The sequence below is a fragment of the Zingiber officinale genome, chromosome 5A, assembly GCF_018446385.1.
Source record: "Zingiber officinale cultivar Zhangliang chromosome 5A, Zo_v1.1, whole genome shotgun sequence".
NCBI classification, from domain to species: Eukaryota; Viridiplantae; Streptophyta; class Magnoliopsida; order Zingiberales; family Zingiberaceae; genus Zingiber; species Zingiber officinale.
In genome coordinates, this window is record NC_055994.1 from 129,533,850 (window position 1) to 129,552,160 (window position 18,311).

Genomic DNA, 18,311 nt, shown 5'->3' on the forward strand with positions numbered 1-18,311 from the left:
CACCCGCGCCCTCCCAGTCCCAGCCGCCCCAAGCTAATCAAATCACCGAGGATCATCTCCACTTTCTCTCATCGGAAGCGGTACGCCCACTCCGCTTGCGTGCGGGCCGCATCCTAAGCCGCCCATCTCCGGGCGGTGCCCTGACTCACTACCAAACAAAACCACACCATTTCATTATCACGCCCCCTTGTCTTCCCCACCACCACCGCCGCCGCCGCCTCCTCCTCCTCCTCCTCCTCCTCCTCATCATCATCCGTGATGGCCGCCGCTCCCAACTCCTCCCAGAGCCATCCTCCCCCTTCCCCCACCGAGCCTGGATCCCCCTCCCTGTCCCCCTCCTCCGATAGATCTCCCTCGCCTCCCTCCCGACCGGCCTCCCTCCCTCCTCCGCCTCCCCCCTCCGCACCCTCCGCCTCCCGCCGCCTCGCCGCCCCCATCTGGAACCACGAGGAAACCCTCGCCCTCATCGACGCCTATCGCGAAAAGTGGTACGCCCTCCGCCGCGGCAACCTCCGCGCTCCCCACTGGGAGGAGGTCGCCGACGACGTCGCCCGACGCTGCCCCTGCGGCCTCGCCCCGCCCAAGACCGCCGTCCAGTGCCGCCACAAGGTCGAGAAGATCCGCAAGCGCTACCGCAGCGAGATGCAGAAGTCCCTCCGCCTCGATCCTTCCCTCGCCCCAGTCTCCTCCTGGGTCTACTTCCCCATGATGGACGCCATGGAACACGGAGGCGGTCCCCGCCGCCCCCTCTCCTTTCCTTCTATTGCCGCGCCCCCACCCCCTTCCGACGACGACGACGACGAAGAGGAGCTAGACGAAGACAATAACGACGACGACGAAGACGACTTCGACGCGCGCCGCGGGCCCGGCGTATGGGGCAACAGCCGCTCCGCGCACCTCCAGATGGCCAACGGCCGGGGAGGGATCGGCGAACTCACCTTCTCGATCCCGAAGGCGGTGCGATCTAAGATCTCTAGGGCCGAGGACAGGTCCGCCTCGAATTACATCACGAGCCCTAACCCTACGACCCGATTCTTCAAGGGTCACGGAGGCGGCAGCGGCCGGCAGCCCGCGATGGAGGAGATGCGACGGAACCTGGAGAAGAAACGAAGGCGGCGGGTGGAAACGGAACAGACCACCGCCGTCAGCGACATGGTCGCGGCGGTGAGGATGCTGGGCGATGGGTTTCTGAGGATGGAGCAGAGGAAGCTGGAGATGGCGAGGGAGATGGAGAAAGAGAGAATGGAGATGGAGATGAAGCGCACAGAACTCATCCTCGACTCACAGCGCAGGATTCTGGATGCCTTCCTCAAGGGCTTCTCTGCGAAGAAGCGAGCTAAGGTCTCGCCGGAGGACTCATAAGGTCTTTTCTCCTTCTTCCTTTCTGGCTCGCTCCTTCATTAGTTTTCTTGATGTAGAAGGCTTTGAGTGTTACTTTTTTTAGCTTATTCAATACTGCTTTGCTCTGCTCTTTATTGCTTTGCTAATTCGTGGTCATCCAACAATATCTAAATTTTCTGGCTTCATTGTCCAATCTTGTCCATCTTCTTTCAAGCTAAATTGGGTGTTTGTTTCTAGACAGGTAGAAATTTCTATTCTTACGTTGTTCAGTTGTTTGCATTATGCAAAGACTACTCAGGTCATTCAATCAGAGTGCACCGCCTTCTTGAGTTTTTTGCATGCACAGAGAAGGAATGTTTTGATTTCAATAGTGAGCGTTTTGCATGACTTCTCTTTGCTGGAGTTTGGAGTTTTGAGTAGGGTTGTTAAGTGTTTGGCTTGATAAGAGTTTGTTTATATTCATTCAATATACATAAGATCAATTAAATGAATAAGTTTGAACAACTCGTTAAACTAGATAAATAAACTTGAATATATATGTGTTTAGCTCGTTAATGTTTATAAATAACGTTCGTGAACAATATTTGTGAATAATATCTGTGAACCACATGCTAAATAAATAAAGAAAATTTCAAAATGAACAAACAAATTTGTATTATCAAGCTCAATAACCCACCAAAGTAGTTTAAAATGTAAAAGTTTCAAACAAGCTTCGATAATACCTACACGAACCAAACTCAAACAAAGTTTGAATTAAGCTTGAGTTCATAAAAGAAAAGAAACCATACCAAGCTTGAACAATCATAAAAGCTTGGTTCATTTTAGGCCCGGCTCGGCTTGATTATCTTATCAAACAAGTTTGAACACTACAAAACTGGGCTTAGCTTGACTTGTTTAGTTCTGAGGTGTTAGAAAACTTAAATATGTCCAATCTTGTTTGAAAGCGGTGGAGATGGCGCACTGGACAAATGACGTTGATGTTGACCAAGAGCTGACTCTGTTAGGGAAAAATGATGACGCTGGGCAAATGACGCTGACTCCTTTCTGTGCACACTCGAAAGAGCAAATAGAAGGTTAGGGCGAAAACCAAGGAAGAGATCTCTGATGTACACCCTCCGACGCTCTAAGGTGGCCAAAAAGAAAATGGAGAAGACCAATAGCAAAATGCGAGTGCTTGATTTAAAGTTGGTTTAGAATGTATTATGTACCTCGCTAATAGAGAGAACCCCCTTTTATATCACCTCTCATAACTCCAGCAATAATGAGGCGACAAGGAATATTCGTTGTTAGAAGATGTCGGATAATGGAAAGTATACATTTTTTCTCCGAGGAATCTTCCGTTATATGTATATGAACAATTTCTTGTAACCTCCGCAATAATGATAGGAGCTATACAACTACCCTCATAAGAAGGTTCTATTACATGTATGTGTTAGATATCAAAATATTCCCTGATGAATATCTGTTATTTGCTGACATGTTGTTGTGATTCCCTGACAATGCTGCCCCTAGAGGTAGTCCGATCGGATGCATATCCGTCCGGCGATGTGTAATAAGAGACTTGTAAAAATGGGGAGTTGAATCCCATAAATCCGATCGGATATAGGGTCGGTCAGCTATGTGCCCGTAGACTTTGATGTTGAATATCTGATAAGTAATGATCTAAGTCTTATAGGTATGGTTCGTGCTTGGACCGACCGGTCGTATGATGAGAGACTGACTCTCAAGAAAAAGGAAGCTCGACTACATAAGCCCGACTAAAAGTGGGTCGATCGGCCTTGTACTGAAGGTTGAGAATTGGGGAGCTGGGTCCCATACATTTGACCGACGCAATAAGACTGACCAACAATATGCTGAGTATTACTTTATCATGCTGAAGATTCTGGTAGTAACGGAAAGCTGAGATATAGGAGACGATGCCCCATCAGATCGAATGGCCCTCGTGGCGATCGACTATATGCTGAATGTTTCTTTATCATGTTGAAGATTCTGGTACTAACGGAGAGCCGAGAAATGAGAGACGATGCCCCATCAGATCAAATAGCCCTCATGGCGATCAACTATACACTAAGTGTTACTTTATCATGCTGAAGATTCTTATAGTAATGGAGAGTCGAGAAATGAGAGACGATGTCCCATCAGATCGTATGACCCTCGTGGTGGTCTGCTATACGCCAAGAGATGACTGCATGCTGAGTGTCTTGACTACTTTAAGCCCGACTAGATTTACCCCGTCTTGTTGTATGTTGATAAACTGCCTTTGAAGGATGAGCTATCCGGTATACTCGACCGACACATTAAGGCCGGCTAGGTTTATTTTGTATATCTAAGCAATGAGTGGAGTGACAAGTCTTTTAAGCCCGACCGGCTTTATACTGCTGGCCTTAGCGTTGAGGGGCTCAACCCGGGCTTCTTTTGTAGATGCTCTGACTCGAATTACGATGTCATCATGGCTTTGACCGTTATCTCATATTGACTTTAACCGTTGGGTCCACTTATAACACACCGTATCAATGTCCTTTTTCTTTTTCTTTTCTTGTTCTTGTTCTTTCATCCAACACTTACTCTCATAAAAAGCTTCTCTTGGTCTTTAAGTCTTAAGCTATTTCTTAATGATTTATGGCAAAAAATGGCACAAGGAATAGCTTCTTTGAGATTCAAGGCCTTTGGTTTATATGAATGAAACAGTGTGCATAGCCTCTTACAAAATTTGATCTTTCAACGAATGAACAGGTAGACATTGGATGTTTGTTTCTTATGTTGCAGGTTTTGTTCATTGTTTAAGCGTTGTGCTAGAATATGATCAGAATAGATTCTGTTTGAAATCGATTTGAGGGGCAAATCGTTCTGCGTTCCTCTTTCGTTTATTCCTATGGATAGTTTACAGTTGAATCTGATCGAGAGATTGTAGAAATGAGCAAGACCTTAAGCCATGCCGTTTTCATTTCAATTTTTATGATGTGAGTTTTGATTTGATTTAAGTGTTCACTAGCCTCGAATGGCATATTTAGGTGATAGGAAGTTCAGCAGTCTCTTAAACCGACCCCGCCTGTTTACTCGAGAGGACTGGGAGGACGGAAACAAGGGATGAATATCGCGAATTCAATAGTTTTTATTATTCCTCCGAGTAAGCCACTTTATTTTCACCAAAGTAAAAGCAGAAGAAACTGCATTCCTAGTACTGTGACAGAAGCAGATCGGACAAATTAAATTGATTTTGATTTCCTTAAATATGTTGGAAGAATTGATTAATTGAATTTGTGATATATGATGTCCGCATCTGGGTCCAAATTGTAAATTTCTTTCTTTCGTTTACTCAATGAATTGGATTTACGAAATTCATTAATTGAATTTAATTGTGACATATGATATGGCATCTTGTCCAAATTGTAACATCAATGTAGTGTAATATTAATGCTATGTTAATTTCGGAGGATGGAAATACAAACTATGAAGATATTTTTATAGTGAATTTTTTTTCCTTATTCATGATAGCGAGAGGTATAATTTGTCATTCTAACGGTCTCACAGATCTTATGATCATCTATAAGGAGGTTGATCGAAAAGTTTTATCGATATTCGAACCGTTACTCTATGAGAGTAATTCTGTCCCGTATTCATCAGCTCAATCTTGTCCATGACTTCCCTATTTACTTCATTCAAGAGATGGAAAGATTTTTTTCCTTTTATTTACTAAATGAATAACCCCAAGCCACCGCGGTCAGCAGCCCAACGCGAGTCGCCTTATGCGGTCGGTGGCCTCACACAGCCGCTGTCGGCCGCCCAAAGTGCAGGAGGTCAGCTCTCACGGCCGACCCTGAGCTCACGAAGTCGCCTCAAAGGGCCGCCCGGTGATTCAATTCGTTTTTTTTTTCTCTCTGCTCCTCTCCCTCGAGATTGTTTTTTCTCCTTTCAATTCCAAGTTTTAACGAAGTATTCAGCTGGTGACTGAAGAGAAGTCAACGATAAAAGTGGCGTTATTATAACGTCATCCTGATCCAAATGCCTAAAAGAGATCAATATAAGACAAAAAAGTACACGGGTCTTCATCTTTAAAAGTATTATACATTAAGCACACGGGTCTTCACCTAAATAATCAGTCCATATATATATATATATATATATAAAGTTTTATTTAATAAAAATTAAAACATAATAGATTTTATTTCTTCTAATGATCAAACACTTTATATAAAGTGTGAAATCGATAATATACTTAATGTATCATAAAATACATAATGCATAGTAAAACTTCACTAGTTTGTACCTTTTTCTCTACATAATGTCATCTTAAATTCCAATACTATCAAATTACTCATCGTTATCAGTGGTATTTTTTGCCTATGTCAATCACACTGCAAATCCTATTTCATATCCATACTCGACAAAATCACTAGTGAAGATGATAATAGAATTAACATTAGAATGTTCCATGAGATGCAAAAAAACAATATTAAAATTCTGAATTGCTGTCTACCAAAGATAGACCAAAGAAGCATTGTTAAACTCAGAAGAACAGAGAGAAATACATTAACCAAGTTGATCCGGCAATACAACGTCACTAACCTCGCATTCAGTTGAAAAACTCCGAATTCTCACCGACCATGGTTGCGCTTGAAACCATACTGGAATCAAAGATTAAAAAAGAAAATATCACAGCATTCAAAAAATGAATGTGAATGAATCTGATTTTAATGTATTTTAAATCTTTAAAAAAAAACAAACAAAACCTTTTATCAACTGCAGGTCAAAAAGCTTGCCTCCCTAGCCCCTATTGGAACTGGACTAGGAGGAAATATGAAAACATCCCATAAATAATGCCTTTGTTGTGTCCCAGCAACTGTTTTATGGATGGATGAATCGATTTCCTAAAGTGCCTAAAAACAAGAACATACTGCTCTATACAGAGCACAATTCAACCTACAGAAAAGCATCCAACTTTTTTGCTTTCAGTGGAGACGGCGGTAGGAAATCATTTAGCTGGAGATTCAAACTATCTCGGATGAGATCCGTAATGGAAACTCCTTCCAATTGTAAGATCTCCAATATGTTCCCAAGCACCTCTGCAGCTAGGCCAACCTCTCTCAGTTGGCCTGGTTCTTCACCTCCTCGAAGTATCAATCTTCCTACATCGCTCAAAGCTGTCACATCTTCCAAAATAGTTTTGGCAAAGATGCGACCAAGAAACTCTGGTGCTCTTGGCGCATCATTTACAGCATCCTCCAATGAAGCAAGAACAGATTCAAACCTAATAAAAAGGAGCAATGGTCAGTAAAGATTGAACCAGTAGTTCACAATGCATCTTTAGCGTCATAAGTAGTTTCTTCCTTGCTTTCATACCCTTGGAGTAGTTGCGATTGATTAAGCAAACAATCTCTAGATTTGTAGAGGTTGATAATAAGCTTCACTAGGAGATCCCTTTCCCCATCATTTCTCTCAAAGGAGTCAGTAATCCATACTGATACCATAGTCGGATAAAAGCTTGGAGCATTTAATTCCTTGATGCATAATGCAACTTCCTTCTCATCCTTGGCACTGGAGAAAAAAACCAGGTTTAGTTGTAAATGAAGATTAAAAATATGTTGACAAATGAAAACTAGCAATCATAAATCATTAAGTCAATAACTTAAGAGGCATCAGGAAATGCCACCAAATGAAGAAGTCAAAACCAACAAAATATAAGAAAACAATTAATGTTCTTAAATTAAAAATGTCTAAAATGTGAACAAAATGTGACATACTGAAGAAATTGTTAGGCTTTGAAAGGCTGAACAAGCTATAAGATAGAAAGATGCATGACACAACTTGACAAAGATGGACTTGCAAGAACATTATTGTGTAATCTGGTATAAGGAATCGTCAACATTGAAAATAGTTTAACTTACAAAGGAAACATTCTTTTGATAAATAAAAAGAGAACCTACATCACTTTCGAGAAAGATGTTGGGAAACCGATGCTAGGTTTAAGTTTTCTCCTAAACTAGTACTTATTCTACTATTGCAATTCTCTCAAGTTTGACCTATGCTCAAACCTAGGGGCAGCCTTCCCAGTGCTTTTCCCCTATGCTGGTTACTACAACTAGCAAGAGGCATTGAATAATGCACTATGATATCCAGAGAACCTCTGTGCAATTATTTCTTGCTCCATCTTTCTTATTTCTTGGATTGCTTTATTCGTAGCAACTCAGTTATCATAAATGAGATCATAATCAAAATTGCCTAATTTCTTGCAAAAGAAAATTTTCTAGTCCTGAATATTTAGACTCAAATCTCATTTGGTTCTCATCCACAATTTCAGGAAACTTTTACGTGGTAACTACATATTTCCAATACTTAGTTTCACAAAGGTTCTGCTTAGTACTAAATTTGTTCATCTTCATAATGAAGTAATTCTCCTCCAAGAACCTAATTGTAAAAAAACTTATAGCCTTGTTTTGATTTACAAGACCATAGATCGCAATTGTCATTTTTGTAATTGTCAAAGGGACAAGAACTTTGAAGAAACTTTAGAATAGTTTTTATTCAACAACCTTTTTTATGTCGAAAGAAACTTTTAGAATACTTTTTATTCAACAACCTTTTTTAGGTTGAAGGTCAACAGACAATAATTGTACAAGAATAATTGACTATCCTCCCGATTATTTGGAGTCAATTACATGAATCTTATCCCTCTTGAGCTCAATGCAAAACTATATCAACGGCAATGTTCAATTTCATTTTTTTTATTACACTAACTAATTTGTCATTTGTGAAGATAACAACGCAAATCCTGCCCCACTTGATATTTAATCATCTAAACTTCAGGCATGTGGAAATGAGTCTTTTCTCTATCAGTGCAAGTGCAACCAGAAAACAAGATGTTCAGCTAATAGTTATCCAACTACGAGAGTCCACTAAACATAGGATTGAAATGAATCAAACATAAAGAAGAACCTTTTAATGGTGGAACAAATAATCAACCAGAATAAGGATGAATAACATAGAACATATAACTTATCCATTTATATTTTAGATGTTTTCTAATATTGGTTATAAGTGTGAAAAAATTGAACATAGATAAACACTAGGCACACAAATAGAGCAATGTGAATAAGATACCATATCAACACAAAAACAAAAGCTATTGACTAAACATAGAAATCCAAATTTGCTTAGCCTATAAAATTATAGGAACATGATTGATGAAAGAACCTGTAGTACTCTCTAATTGCTGAAATGGATTTTTCTTGCAAAGCTTCTTCTGAAAAGGTTTTTGTTCCAGAAATTGGAGCTAGGCTGCTATTAGAAGTGGCATGCAATTGCCCACCAGGTAGATTACTTGTTGAAGATCTCTCAAATTTACAATCTGAAATCTTTACATCTCTGCTGCCGTACTGATTGTTATGATCTTGAGGACTTAGTTGATCATATGTTGCTCTAGTAGACCTTCCTGCTGTATAAATAGTATTGTTTGTAGAAGATGGCACTCTATGATGTTCAGTATTTGCAGAAATTTCAGAAGTTACATTTAATATTGATGAGTGTCCTCGGATAGACATTCCCCGTGCTAGGCCACCTTGAGGACCAAGTGTAATAGAACCATCATCAGTAGATCTATGTTGGAGGGGAAGTGATGCTGTTCGTCCTTCAATCTGATGTCTATCCTCTAATCGTGCATCTTGGATACCATAGCCACGAGCCTGAGATGGCAATGCTCGATGACCACCAACCTGCTGGGGACTTGGAGAGCTTAATGGAGCAGAACCACGAGAACCATAATCAGCTGCTTGACCACGTCTTGCGACACTATTAATGACAGGGCCACGAGATAATCTGCTAGACTGAGCTTGCCTTTCTTGTGCTGCATCTCTGTGAACCTCATCAATCTTCTTTGGTCCCTCAACTTTCCGCCTCTGTTGCCATTTGTTCTTTCTAAGATCAATTGCATCTCTCAACATGAATCTAACGCGAGAAGATAACTGTTGATTTGTTGAAAGCTTGGCCATCATGTCAAAATATGCATCTATGTGTTCCTTTGCCTTGGGGTGATCTATCATTTCTCCAATTGTACTCATCAATTTGCACAGTGCTTCAATATCTTCCTCATCAGGATTTTGATTTTGATTCTGATATTGACCCAGTAATTTCTTGATACACTCATGCATAATTCTCTCAGTTAACATCCTCTCCTTGTATAATTCTCCAATCAAACGTATATTACCTAACATACGTCTGCGGGCCCGGAGCCTTTTCTCTTCCTTTTCCTCTTTGGACAGCTTGACCTCACCTTCATCTTCAACATTATTAGCCTCGGCCTGTTCTCTCTCCCCTCTTTCAAATTCCTCCTGGCATTTGTTAAGGAGCAATCTTTTAAAAGTTATTTTCTCATTGGCTTCACTGAAATCTGGCAATTTGCTTGCTAAATGAAAACAGAAATTAGCATACATCTCACAGAAAGTGGGTTCCGTCAAAGCCTTGTCAAAGATCTGTGAGATGACACCAGTAAGGGTTACAAGATTGTCTATGTTAACCTCCACAACCTGAGCAAAGAGCTTTTCAAAATTTTGAGGAGTCAGCTTGTTAAGGATGCCTTTTAGTTGTCTTTGCTTTGCCTCTTCCTCATCAGAAACCTTGCCAATTTCATACCTTTTCTCAGCTCGGTGCATTACCGGTAGGGGAGTTTGAGGAGAGGGTATCAAACCTCTGGCTCGTTGCCACCGATCTCCAGGATCAAGATTACCCCGTTGTGTGCCTCCTTGAGATTGCATTGATCCTGATAGAATTCCTCCAGATTGATTGGATGCCTGCCACGGTAGATTCCTTGCAACCACATGACTACCACCTTGCCCAGGACGAAGATTAATAGCTGCATTTCCATCAAAACCATAAGGCGCATGTGCATGTGATTTTGTCCATTTATCATCATCCAACGGCCCAACAGCACGTCGATCACCCCGAGAAGATGGCCGATCACTGTTCTTCCCAGGACTTGGCAATGATGATTTTCCTTGTGGAATAAGCAAGATATCTGATATATTCATACGAGTGTCAAAATCAACAGGAAGCTGAGTAAAATGTTGTGAGAGTTTGATTAGAAAATCCCTAGTGTACTTTTTCCAAGTAGTGGCTTCACAAACATCACTATCATGTTGCTTTCTTATCTCACCAGCATGCTGCCAATGTTTTGGTGTTTTTAGCTTTGGAGTAGATATATCAGCTACGTTTTCCCAATCATCCGACTCAGTTTTATTTTGCGTATCTTCATCACTTGAAACCACATCCTTAGCAGGACACCCTATCGGTGTTATATTTGGAACAGCTGTTGGACTATGTAAACTTTCTGATTTAACAGCCACCTCATTTTTTACCTCCGGGCCCTTGTATGCTGTGTAAAGATCAGATGTGCAGGCAGCATCAGCTTTAGAAAACATTTCCCTCCTATTTTTCTTTTTACCGGCAGTAATCTTAGGCTTCATGGTATCTGACACAGGCTTACTCTTTTTCCCCAAGATTGTCGAAGAAGTCAATCTATCATTAGGCAAATCAACTTTAAGATCTCGTTTGTGTTCCACGGAAACAGATGGAATAGAGGAAGGGGCTGTTTCCATGTGTGCCCCACTACAATCTGTTAAATCATCCTCCTTGCTGGATTTCAGTTTTGGTTTGCTTGAGAAGGTATGGAGGTGGGCATTGGCATCTTTTGCATACAGATCACAATCAACTACAGTTTCAGAATCAATTGAGTTTAAAGATGCATCTGTAGAGTTATTTTCTTGGTTCTGGGTTCTACTTTCCTTCAATTCAGCAAAATCACCACTAGAGCCATTAAGCAGTTTCTTGTCTATCTCTTCTTTCTTAATAACTATCCCTTCCAAGTAATCTGCCTGTTTGTCATCTTGTTTTGTCAATACAACTTTCTCAAATTCAGAAGGCTTTGCAATAGTAGAAGATGAATCTACTTTAGCTTCATTACAATCTCCTAATGAATCATTTGATGCTTCAAGGCTTTTATCCTCTGTTAACTCAGATTTTTTTTCTTTCCTAGCATTCAAACCTGTGCTTCCCACCCTCAAGTTAGCAGTCGTCAGATTGTAGATAGCAGTTTCACCAACCATAGTGTCAAGTGAGGTAGAAGCTTGAGAAGGAAAATTCTCTTTGCCAGAGAAAACATCAGGTGACACAGAAGATGAGTCACCATTACCAAATGAAGCATTACCTGCTATTTTTGGTACGGACACAGATGCAAAAGGCATTCCGCTACCAAAAACTGGCTCAGTAGTTCTAATGTCTGGAAGAGTCATGTTTTCAGATTTAGGAGGCGCCTTTACAACTTTAGAAGAAGTTGCATCTAACTGCAAGCATTAAAACATATTTTTACAGGTTAAATAAGCAGCCAAACAAGAAAGCAATAGAACCAAGAACACACACCTTGCTCGTCTTCCCATTATCTTTTAAATTATCACATCTTCGAGCATCTTCACTTTTCTTGCCATCATTTCCATCCAGAACTGATCCAGAATCCCTGTTTGGTGTTTCAGGAGACAACGAAGCTTCAGAAAGTGTGAACATTCTCAAGTTGACAGGAGTTGTGGTACTTGTATTGGTGACAGGAACAGAGATACTAGTTGATGGTCCAGAAATCAACTTAAGTTGCTGGCCAGGTCCACCTGGATTGATCTCTGTCCTTTTTCGATTAAGAGTAATCTCATCTGCAATAGTCTTCACTAGCATAGGTGGTTCTACCTTGGTGGAAGGCATGGTAATGACCACGGAAGGTGAGGGCAAAGGTGCACCAGCTTTAACACTTTGCAAACCAACAGATGGTTTCATAGTTACCTGGACTGCGGGGGGTAGTGAGGCAGAAATTGATAATGCATCCAATTGAAGCCCTTCAGAAATGTCATGCAGAGCTGTAGATGGACTTTTGCCACTTGGAATATTGTTGATTGCAGATGAGTTTAAGAAGTTCAAATTTGGGCCAATTTGATTGAGAGGATAACTATACCTTGGAGTCTGTAAGTTTGTGGGTATCTGTCCACTCCCTGGAGGAACAGAAGTTGGAAAAATAAGCTGAGACTGATTATAAGAGCTTTGTTGTATTTGGGAAAATTTTGTTTGATGAGGATATGACGGAGAAGGATGAGGCTGAGAAATAACATTTAGGTGTGGCCTTTGTCCAGAAGCTTCACCATCCTTGCTCAAATCACTATTCTTGTCAAGCCTCAGTTCTTCATGCGTATCTGGATGAGTAATCTTAACTGTGGTGGTCTTTCGTGGACCACCATAATTACCTGGTTGCTGTGGGAACTGTGTAGTAATGCCAATTCCCATGCTGCCTAATTGTGGAGGCAACAGTTGACCAATTGGACGAACAAACCCAAGAGCTTGTCCCTGGTGCATCATTGCCTGTTGTTGCACAAAGTGAGGTTGAATACTTGGAACAAGAATTTGCTGTGGAACTGGAGGGTTATTCCCCATGGGTAATGTCATTGGCATTTGCAATGAATTGGCTGCAAGACCAGGTCGATGCATCTGTACACTAGGTACACCAAATTTTGGCAGAATTTGTGTTTTCTGAGGTTGAAATTGTGTGTGCATGGGCAAAGGCATCCCAGCAATTGGCAGACCAGATGAATTTGGTGCAGGTACAGCAAAGGCAGATGGGACAGAGACACTAGCATCCCTCTTTATCTGTGGCACAGAGATGAACTCCTCGCTGCTGGATTGATGAACATCACCATCTTTTCTGTTTGCTAGATGCTTCTGTGGTTTAGGCGCAGAGGATACAGAAATAGAAGAAATAGCTCCCATTGACTTGGTATGGGCCTGCAGAAGTTACCCACAAGGAGCATCATCAGGCTATCAACCTCAAGTACACAGCAATTTTTTATCTATCGAAGCTTAGCATTAATTTCAAGCAAATTATTATGCACCAAATAGACAAGATATAATGTACACAATTACACGAATTGATACTTCAAGCCAACCTTATAATTCTTTTTTTTTTATGATGTAGTTGAAACATTATTCCCCATTTGGAATTTACAAAGGAATAAACTATCAGTTATCAATTACATAAATTCTTTTGATTTTTTTAATTGATATATGCATCAATGAATGTTATACCAGTTCAAAAGTTGTCAGAACTCAGAACCAGTACCAGTGTGATGGACTGTGAATAAAGCATTCCATATAAGTCATGCCATACACGTCCTGATGGAACACTGATATTAACTTTATCAGGATAAAACAATATTATCACAAATATCTAGCTACAATTTAGTGGAAATAGACCCATTAAAACCTATGAACTAGAGAAATAGCCCACATTTTTGATAAAGCAAAATAACAAAACCTCATAGTCTTGATTAATATCCTGATTGAAATTCACACAGCTGACAGCATAGAAGTTAAGAAAGTCATTGGCGTCCATAACTGGACTGAACTGGGCCCTTAATGACAATGGCCCCTTCATACAAAGGTCAGGATTAAGACTCTAGAACTTCGTCAAGTTTCATTAACCAACATAAGTAGCCTCCTGCTTCCTATGTTAGACTAAATCGACCAACATAAGTAGCCTCAAACATTCTCTGTTAAACTAAATTGTACAACATAAGAAGCCTCCCGCTTCCTATGTTAAACTAAATTGATTTCATATTCTCACCTTAGTCCCAAATTTCAAATCACAAGTGATACAAAGCTAATGCTCAAATTTCACTAATTGGCATGACTTGGTTACATGGACAAGCAGCTTCCTTATCAAAATGATGAAAAAAAGAATACTTGTAGTAATGGTACTGACACAAACTCATGAATCCACCTTACTATTCCACAGTTTTGCTAGAGTGTCAGTTTTTGACCTAAATGATGCATATTATGCCGTACAAATATTGACACTTCTTATCAAATATAAATGTATACCAATTCAAAAAATCATTTCCATTAGAACAATACATTACAAATTATTGTAAGAATATCGACAGCCTTCCTTATAGATGTACACCAACAAGAAATATTATCATGTTTGATAACATCTTCTATTTTTGACAAACAAATTACAAAATTTCCATTTTTTTTGGTTGAAAAGAAAGCTAATTGTTTCTACTTGTTTCTTTTTTGTAAGGTGGGAACCCACCAACTAACTAAAGAAAGAATTTCACCATCTTTTTCATGTGTATTCTATATCAAAAATCAGTTTAGTAATGTTCATCTAAAGTAAGGCTTGCATTAATAGTTGCATTATTTTTGCAAAGTGAGAATTGTTAAAATGAGACCAAAATCTTTTATTGTAACTTTTTGAACCAAAAGAGAAATAAATAAAAATGTATCTTTTTTTACCTTTTCAAAATTCACATAAAAAAACATATTGATAACCAAACTCTATTAAATGTTGTTACCTATTCGTCTAGTGGTTATCACCATTTGACAATATACAAAGATTAATATCCATTCACCTTTTCTTCATCATTTTCAATATCAGAATGGTCTGGAATAAGAATTATGTGTAAAAGCTTCATTTCCTCAAAATAAATAAATAAAAATAATCTTCAAGTCTTTAGCCCAAGCTTCCCAAGAGCCATGTAGTTAAAATACATAATTTGTTTATGTCAAATAATAAATAGCTTTGAAATATAGATACATGTCCTAGAGCAAAATTTATGCAATTTACATTATTTGTTTAAAATACATAATTGGAAACATAGCTGTCTTGTTTCATTTCATTTTTCATCCCATTTAGCATAGCTTATAGTTGGGCCCACTAATAAAGATAAGAAAAAAGTTAAATTTTGGTATGAGCAAGATAAAAAAAGTACCAAGCATCAACCAGAAAATGAAAACGCGGTTGTATTTGCACATTGTTTCTTCCAAATATAAATATCTATTAAACCATTGATTGCACTAAACTTTTCCTTCAGTACAAAGACGATTACTTGAATGTAGACAATTCCAACTTCTTTTATATTTTGTGTTTTACTTTTGTTCAAAATATCACTGCTATTTAATTATAAATTTTATTTGTTATTTAAGAAAAACTAAACCATTTAATAGGCTTAAGGGAACCTTGTTGGAGTCTAATTGGGATTTCGCTGAGTCGTTTGGATAGGATTTGTTGTTTGGGACAAATGCAATCAAATTGTGTCCAATTCAAGCTCGATTTGATCAAGTTAAGGTAGAAGTAAACTCATTTTGGTTTAAATGTCATGTTTTTTGGTTAAGTTGGGAGTTTTGGCATGAGATCCTCATTTATTTCTTTTGCTCTGCTTATTATCCTCTCTCTCACACACACAATTCCTCTCTCACGCACACAGTTCCTCTCTCCTACCTGATCTTTCTCACAATGCTTTTTCTTGTGTAGATCTAGATCAACTTGCCATTAATTCGATCATCACGTTGCAGCATTGGATCGACCCATCAGTATGTTTCACTCCTTCCCTTCTCTGATAGATTTGCCACTCTTTGTCCCACTCTCAATCGTGCTCTCTCTATCCATCGCATTTCTCGTGACTTGTTGCACCACTATCAGACCAAATTGCACACTTGCCTTCTCCTTCTTCAACATTGATGTGTCTTTCTACTGTTCTCCTAGGCTCCACCTACACCGTTGTCATTGTTGCCTCATCTGAGGTTGGTATATACCTCGATCTGGGAGCATCTCTAGCCTTTGCCTTTGTCAGTACAACCTATTCTACAGCTCAATGTGGGGAAGGAATAAAAAATCTAAAATCATGCCAACCAAGACACCCCGAGATTTTAATCTATGCTATCATCACCATGGGACAAAACAGAGATATCCCAAATATAATATCAATTCGATAAAAATGATTAACATAAGCACCATTGGTATGTTCGTTAGATATACACCCCTGAAAACTTGTTACTATGACCTCTGTGATTGCATGAAAACAACCATACCTGGTTGCGATTTTGCTCATCAAGATTTGGCGGTGCTGAGCTAGTCCGAGCAGGAATCTTGAATAACCAAAATTCATTTGTCCATATCAATCACAAGGAATATAAGAAAAACAAAATATCAAATTTATCAGTTGAACCAGCCAACAGTGATTACCTGTAATCCATTCATCAATCCAGGATTTATGGAGCCAAATTGAAGAGTAAAAGCCTTGGATGCATCAACTAAGGAGATAAAAAAATAAAAATATTTTATTAAAGTAAATATATGTTCTGCATTATGGAAGACAGTTTTCTCTAATACATTATTAGCATCATAACTTTCAAAAAACTATCTTAAGAACCTACACAAAAATGAATACATAGAATTCAACAAAAGATCAAGGATGAACCTTTAGGTGATTGCAATGGTGCAGAAGTTGAAGGTCCAAAAGCTGATTGAGAAGACGGAGCTTTAGGGATAGCAGGTTTTGTAGCAGCTGGTGATGTTGATTCCGAATATCCTGAGAGCCATCATCAGCATGTGATGCCATGTAAGAACAATTAATAGTTATTATAATCGTATGCACGCAGACCCTAAAAAACTAATTAAAATGGATGTAGGCGCTGCAAAAGACCTAGACAATTAGAAATATGAACACAGTAAAACTGAACAGAATACCAGAACGTATATGAGGATAAGCGCCATTCTCAACAGGAGTTTGATGAGAAATAGCAGCACCGCTTGATTCAGAACTTGAGGATGCATTTACTGCAGATTGAATGCCGTGTCCATTACCTGCTTTCTTGAAGCTATAAAAATCACAATCAAACAAATCCGTCAAAAATCCTATTCACCAATTTCTGCTTCGACACAAACTAAAATTATCTATCTCATCGAGAAACAGAGGCCCTCGATCAAGATAAAATAAAAGAAAAGCGTCAAAACCATTGGGAAAAAACCCTAGGTTTACACAATCAGTCCATCAAACTAAAGACAACACCGATTCCATCAAACATTGGGAGCATTAATCAGAAAAAAGGAGAAAAGGACGTCACCTTCGATCAGTCGACAATGGCGGCGCGACTGACGAAGCAGAAGGAGCATAGGATGAGGGCGAGTGGACAGCTGGCCGAGGGGCGGAATCGCCACCCTTCCAGCCGCTACCGACTAATCCCTTTTGCTGGCCAGCGCTGCCCGATCGGACGGGTTTCCTATGCTGCGCCTCCGACCTCCCAACCCTGGATTGATTGACGGACATAAATCCCGGCCGCAGTTCCTCCTCCAAATCTGAATAAGAATCACCGCCCAAAAAACTAAATTAGAAATCCAGCGCGTCGAAAGACAATCGGCAGATCCACATCCTAAATCTTCCACCTCTGTCGCGCATCTCACAAGAAATCCAACCGAACAGCAAACTTACCGACAAAATACGATCAATACAGAAACCTACAATCGAAAACGACGAGTAGTGCGCGGATCGATTCGCCCACCTGATAGCTAGAACGCGATGGAATCTCGCCGTTTTAGGTCTCCGCTCGGTGAGATGCGAGCGAAGCGGGCAGCATCAACACAACACCCGAACAGAGCGAGAGAGAGAGAGAAAGAGAGAGAGAGAGAGAGAGAGGAGTATCGAAGGATTCAATTTCTTGGAGAGATAAATTAAAAAGGAGAGTCGAGAAAGAAATTGGACAACAAAGCGTCGAGCCCCCTCTAAATTTGAGGAATTACACATAACGATGTAAACAAAAAAAATGAAAATATTTCACAAAGCCTAAAACCAATAGCGGTCGGGAGAATTAAGCAAAGGAGTCCCTTTATTTTGTTCATTCAAAATTTCGCACACTTTCCAACTATTTTATCTCGATTAGTACAAAATCAAACATTCAATTTTTTTTTTCATGTTGCCGTTTTTTTAGGAGATAGTTTTATCTAGTTGATATTTGATTTTGTCATTTATATTTAAAAATAGTTGATTTTGTCAAATAATATTGTATTTTAATAATTCAATGTAATCAATATTAACCATATATTTTCAAAATCATAATTGTTTACATTAATTATTAACAAGTTAATAAAGTATTTATCATAGGTAGACTAA

General features: G+C 39.5%; 2 protein-coding genes across 3 annotated transcripts; one reads left to right on the forward strand and one right to left on the reverse strand.

Moving 5' to 3' along the window:
* Positions 1-147: 147 nt before the first annotated feature.
* Positions 148-1,526, forward strand: LOC121980010 (trihelix transcription factor ASIL2-like; the record flags this gene model as incomplete). Its single annotated transcript, XM_042531983.1, has 1 exon — positions 148-1,526. A coding segment is annotated over one exon (1,215 nt), but the record flags the coding sequence as incomplete, so codon positions are not given.
* A 4,286-nt stretch (positions 1,527-5,812) lies between these two features.
* On the reverse strand, positions 5,813-17,857 carry LOC121981748 (eukaryotic translation initiation factor 4G-like). Of its 2 annotated transcripts, XR_006111918.1 has the most exons (11): positions 17,704-17,857; positions 17,269-17,500; positions 16,892-17,022; positions 16,623-16,733; positions 16,388-16,455; positions 16,234-16,290; positions 11,749-13,146; positions 8,533-11,672; positions 6,682-6,876; positions 6,072-6,589; positions 5,813-5,966 (listed from the first exon to the last, which is right to left on the reverse strand). XR_006111918.1 is itself a non-coding variant. In XM_042534451.1 (10 exons), exons 2-10 carry the CDS (start codon positions 17,469-17,471, stop codon positions 6,262-6,264), a joined length of 5,631 nt encoding a protein of 1,876 aa, XP_042390385.1. In that variant the 5' UTR covers positions 17,472-17,500; positions 17,704-17,857; the 3' UTR covers positions 6,012-6,261. The 2 variants fall into 2 exon arrangements, 1 of the variants encoding a protein (XP_042390385.1); XM_042534451.1 differs by lacking the exon at positions 5,813-5,966 and having other exon boundaries at positions 6,012-6,589.
* Positions 17,858-18,311: the final 454 nt, after the last annotated feature.

Bases quoted from the DNA above. Each gene is read 5' to 3' on its own strand.
- LOC121981748 (XM_042534451.1), bottom strand. From the start codon at position 17,471: ATGTCCGTCAATCAATCCAGGGTTGGGAGGTCGGAGGCGCAGCATAGG. The intron at 16,456-16,622 runs GTTCATCCTTGA...TTATCTCCTTAG, and splicing joins ACCATTGCAATCACCTAAAG to TTGATGCATCCAAGGCTTTT. The intron at 13,147-16,233 runs GTATGGTTGTTT...TAACTTCTGCAG, and splicing joins ATGAGCAAAATCGCAACCAG to GCCCATACCAAGTCAATGGG.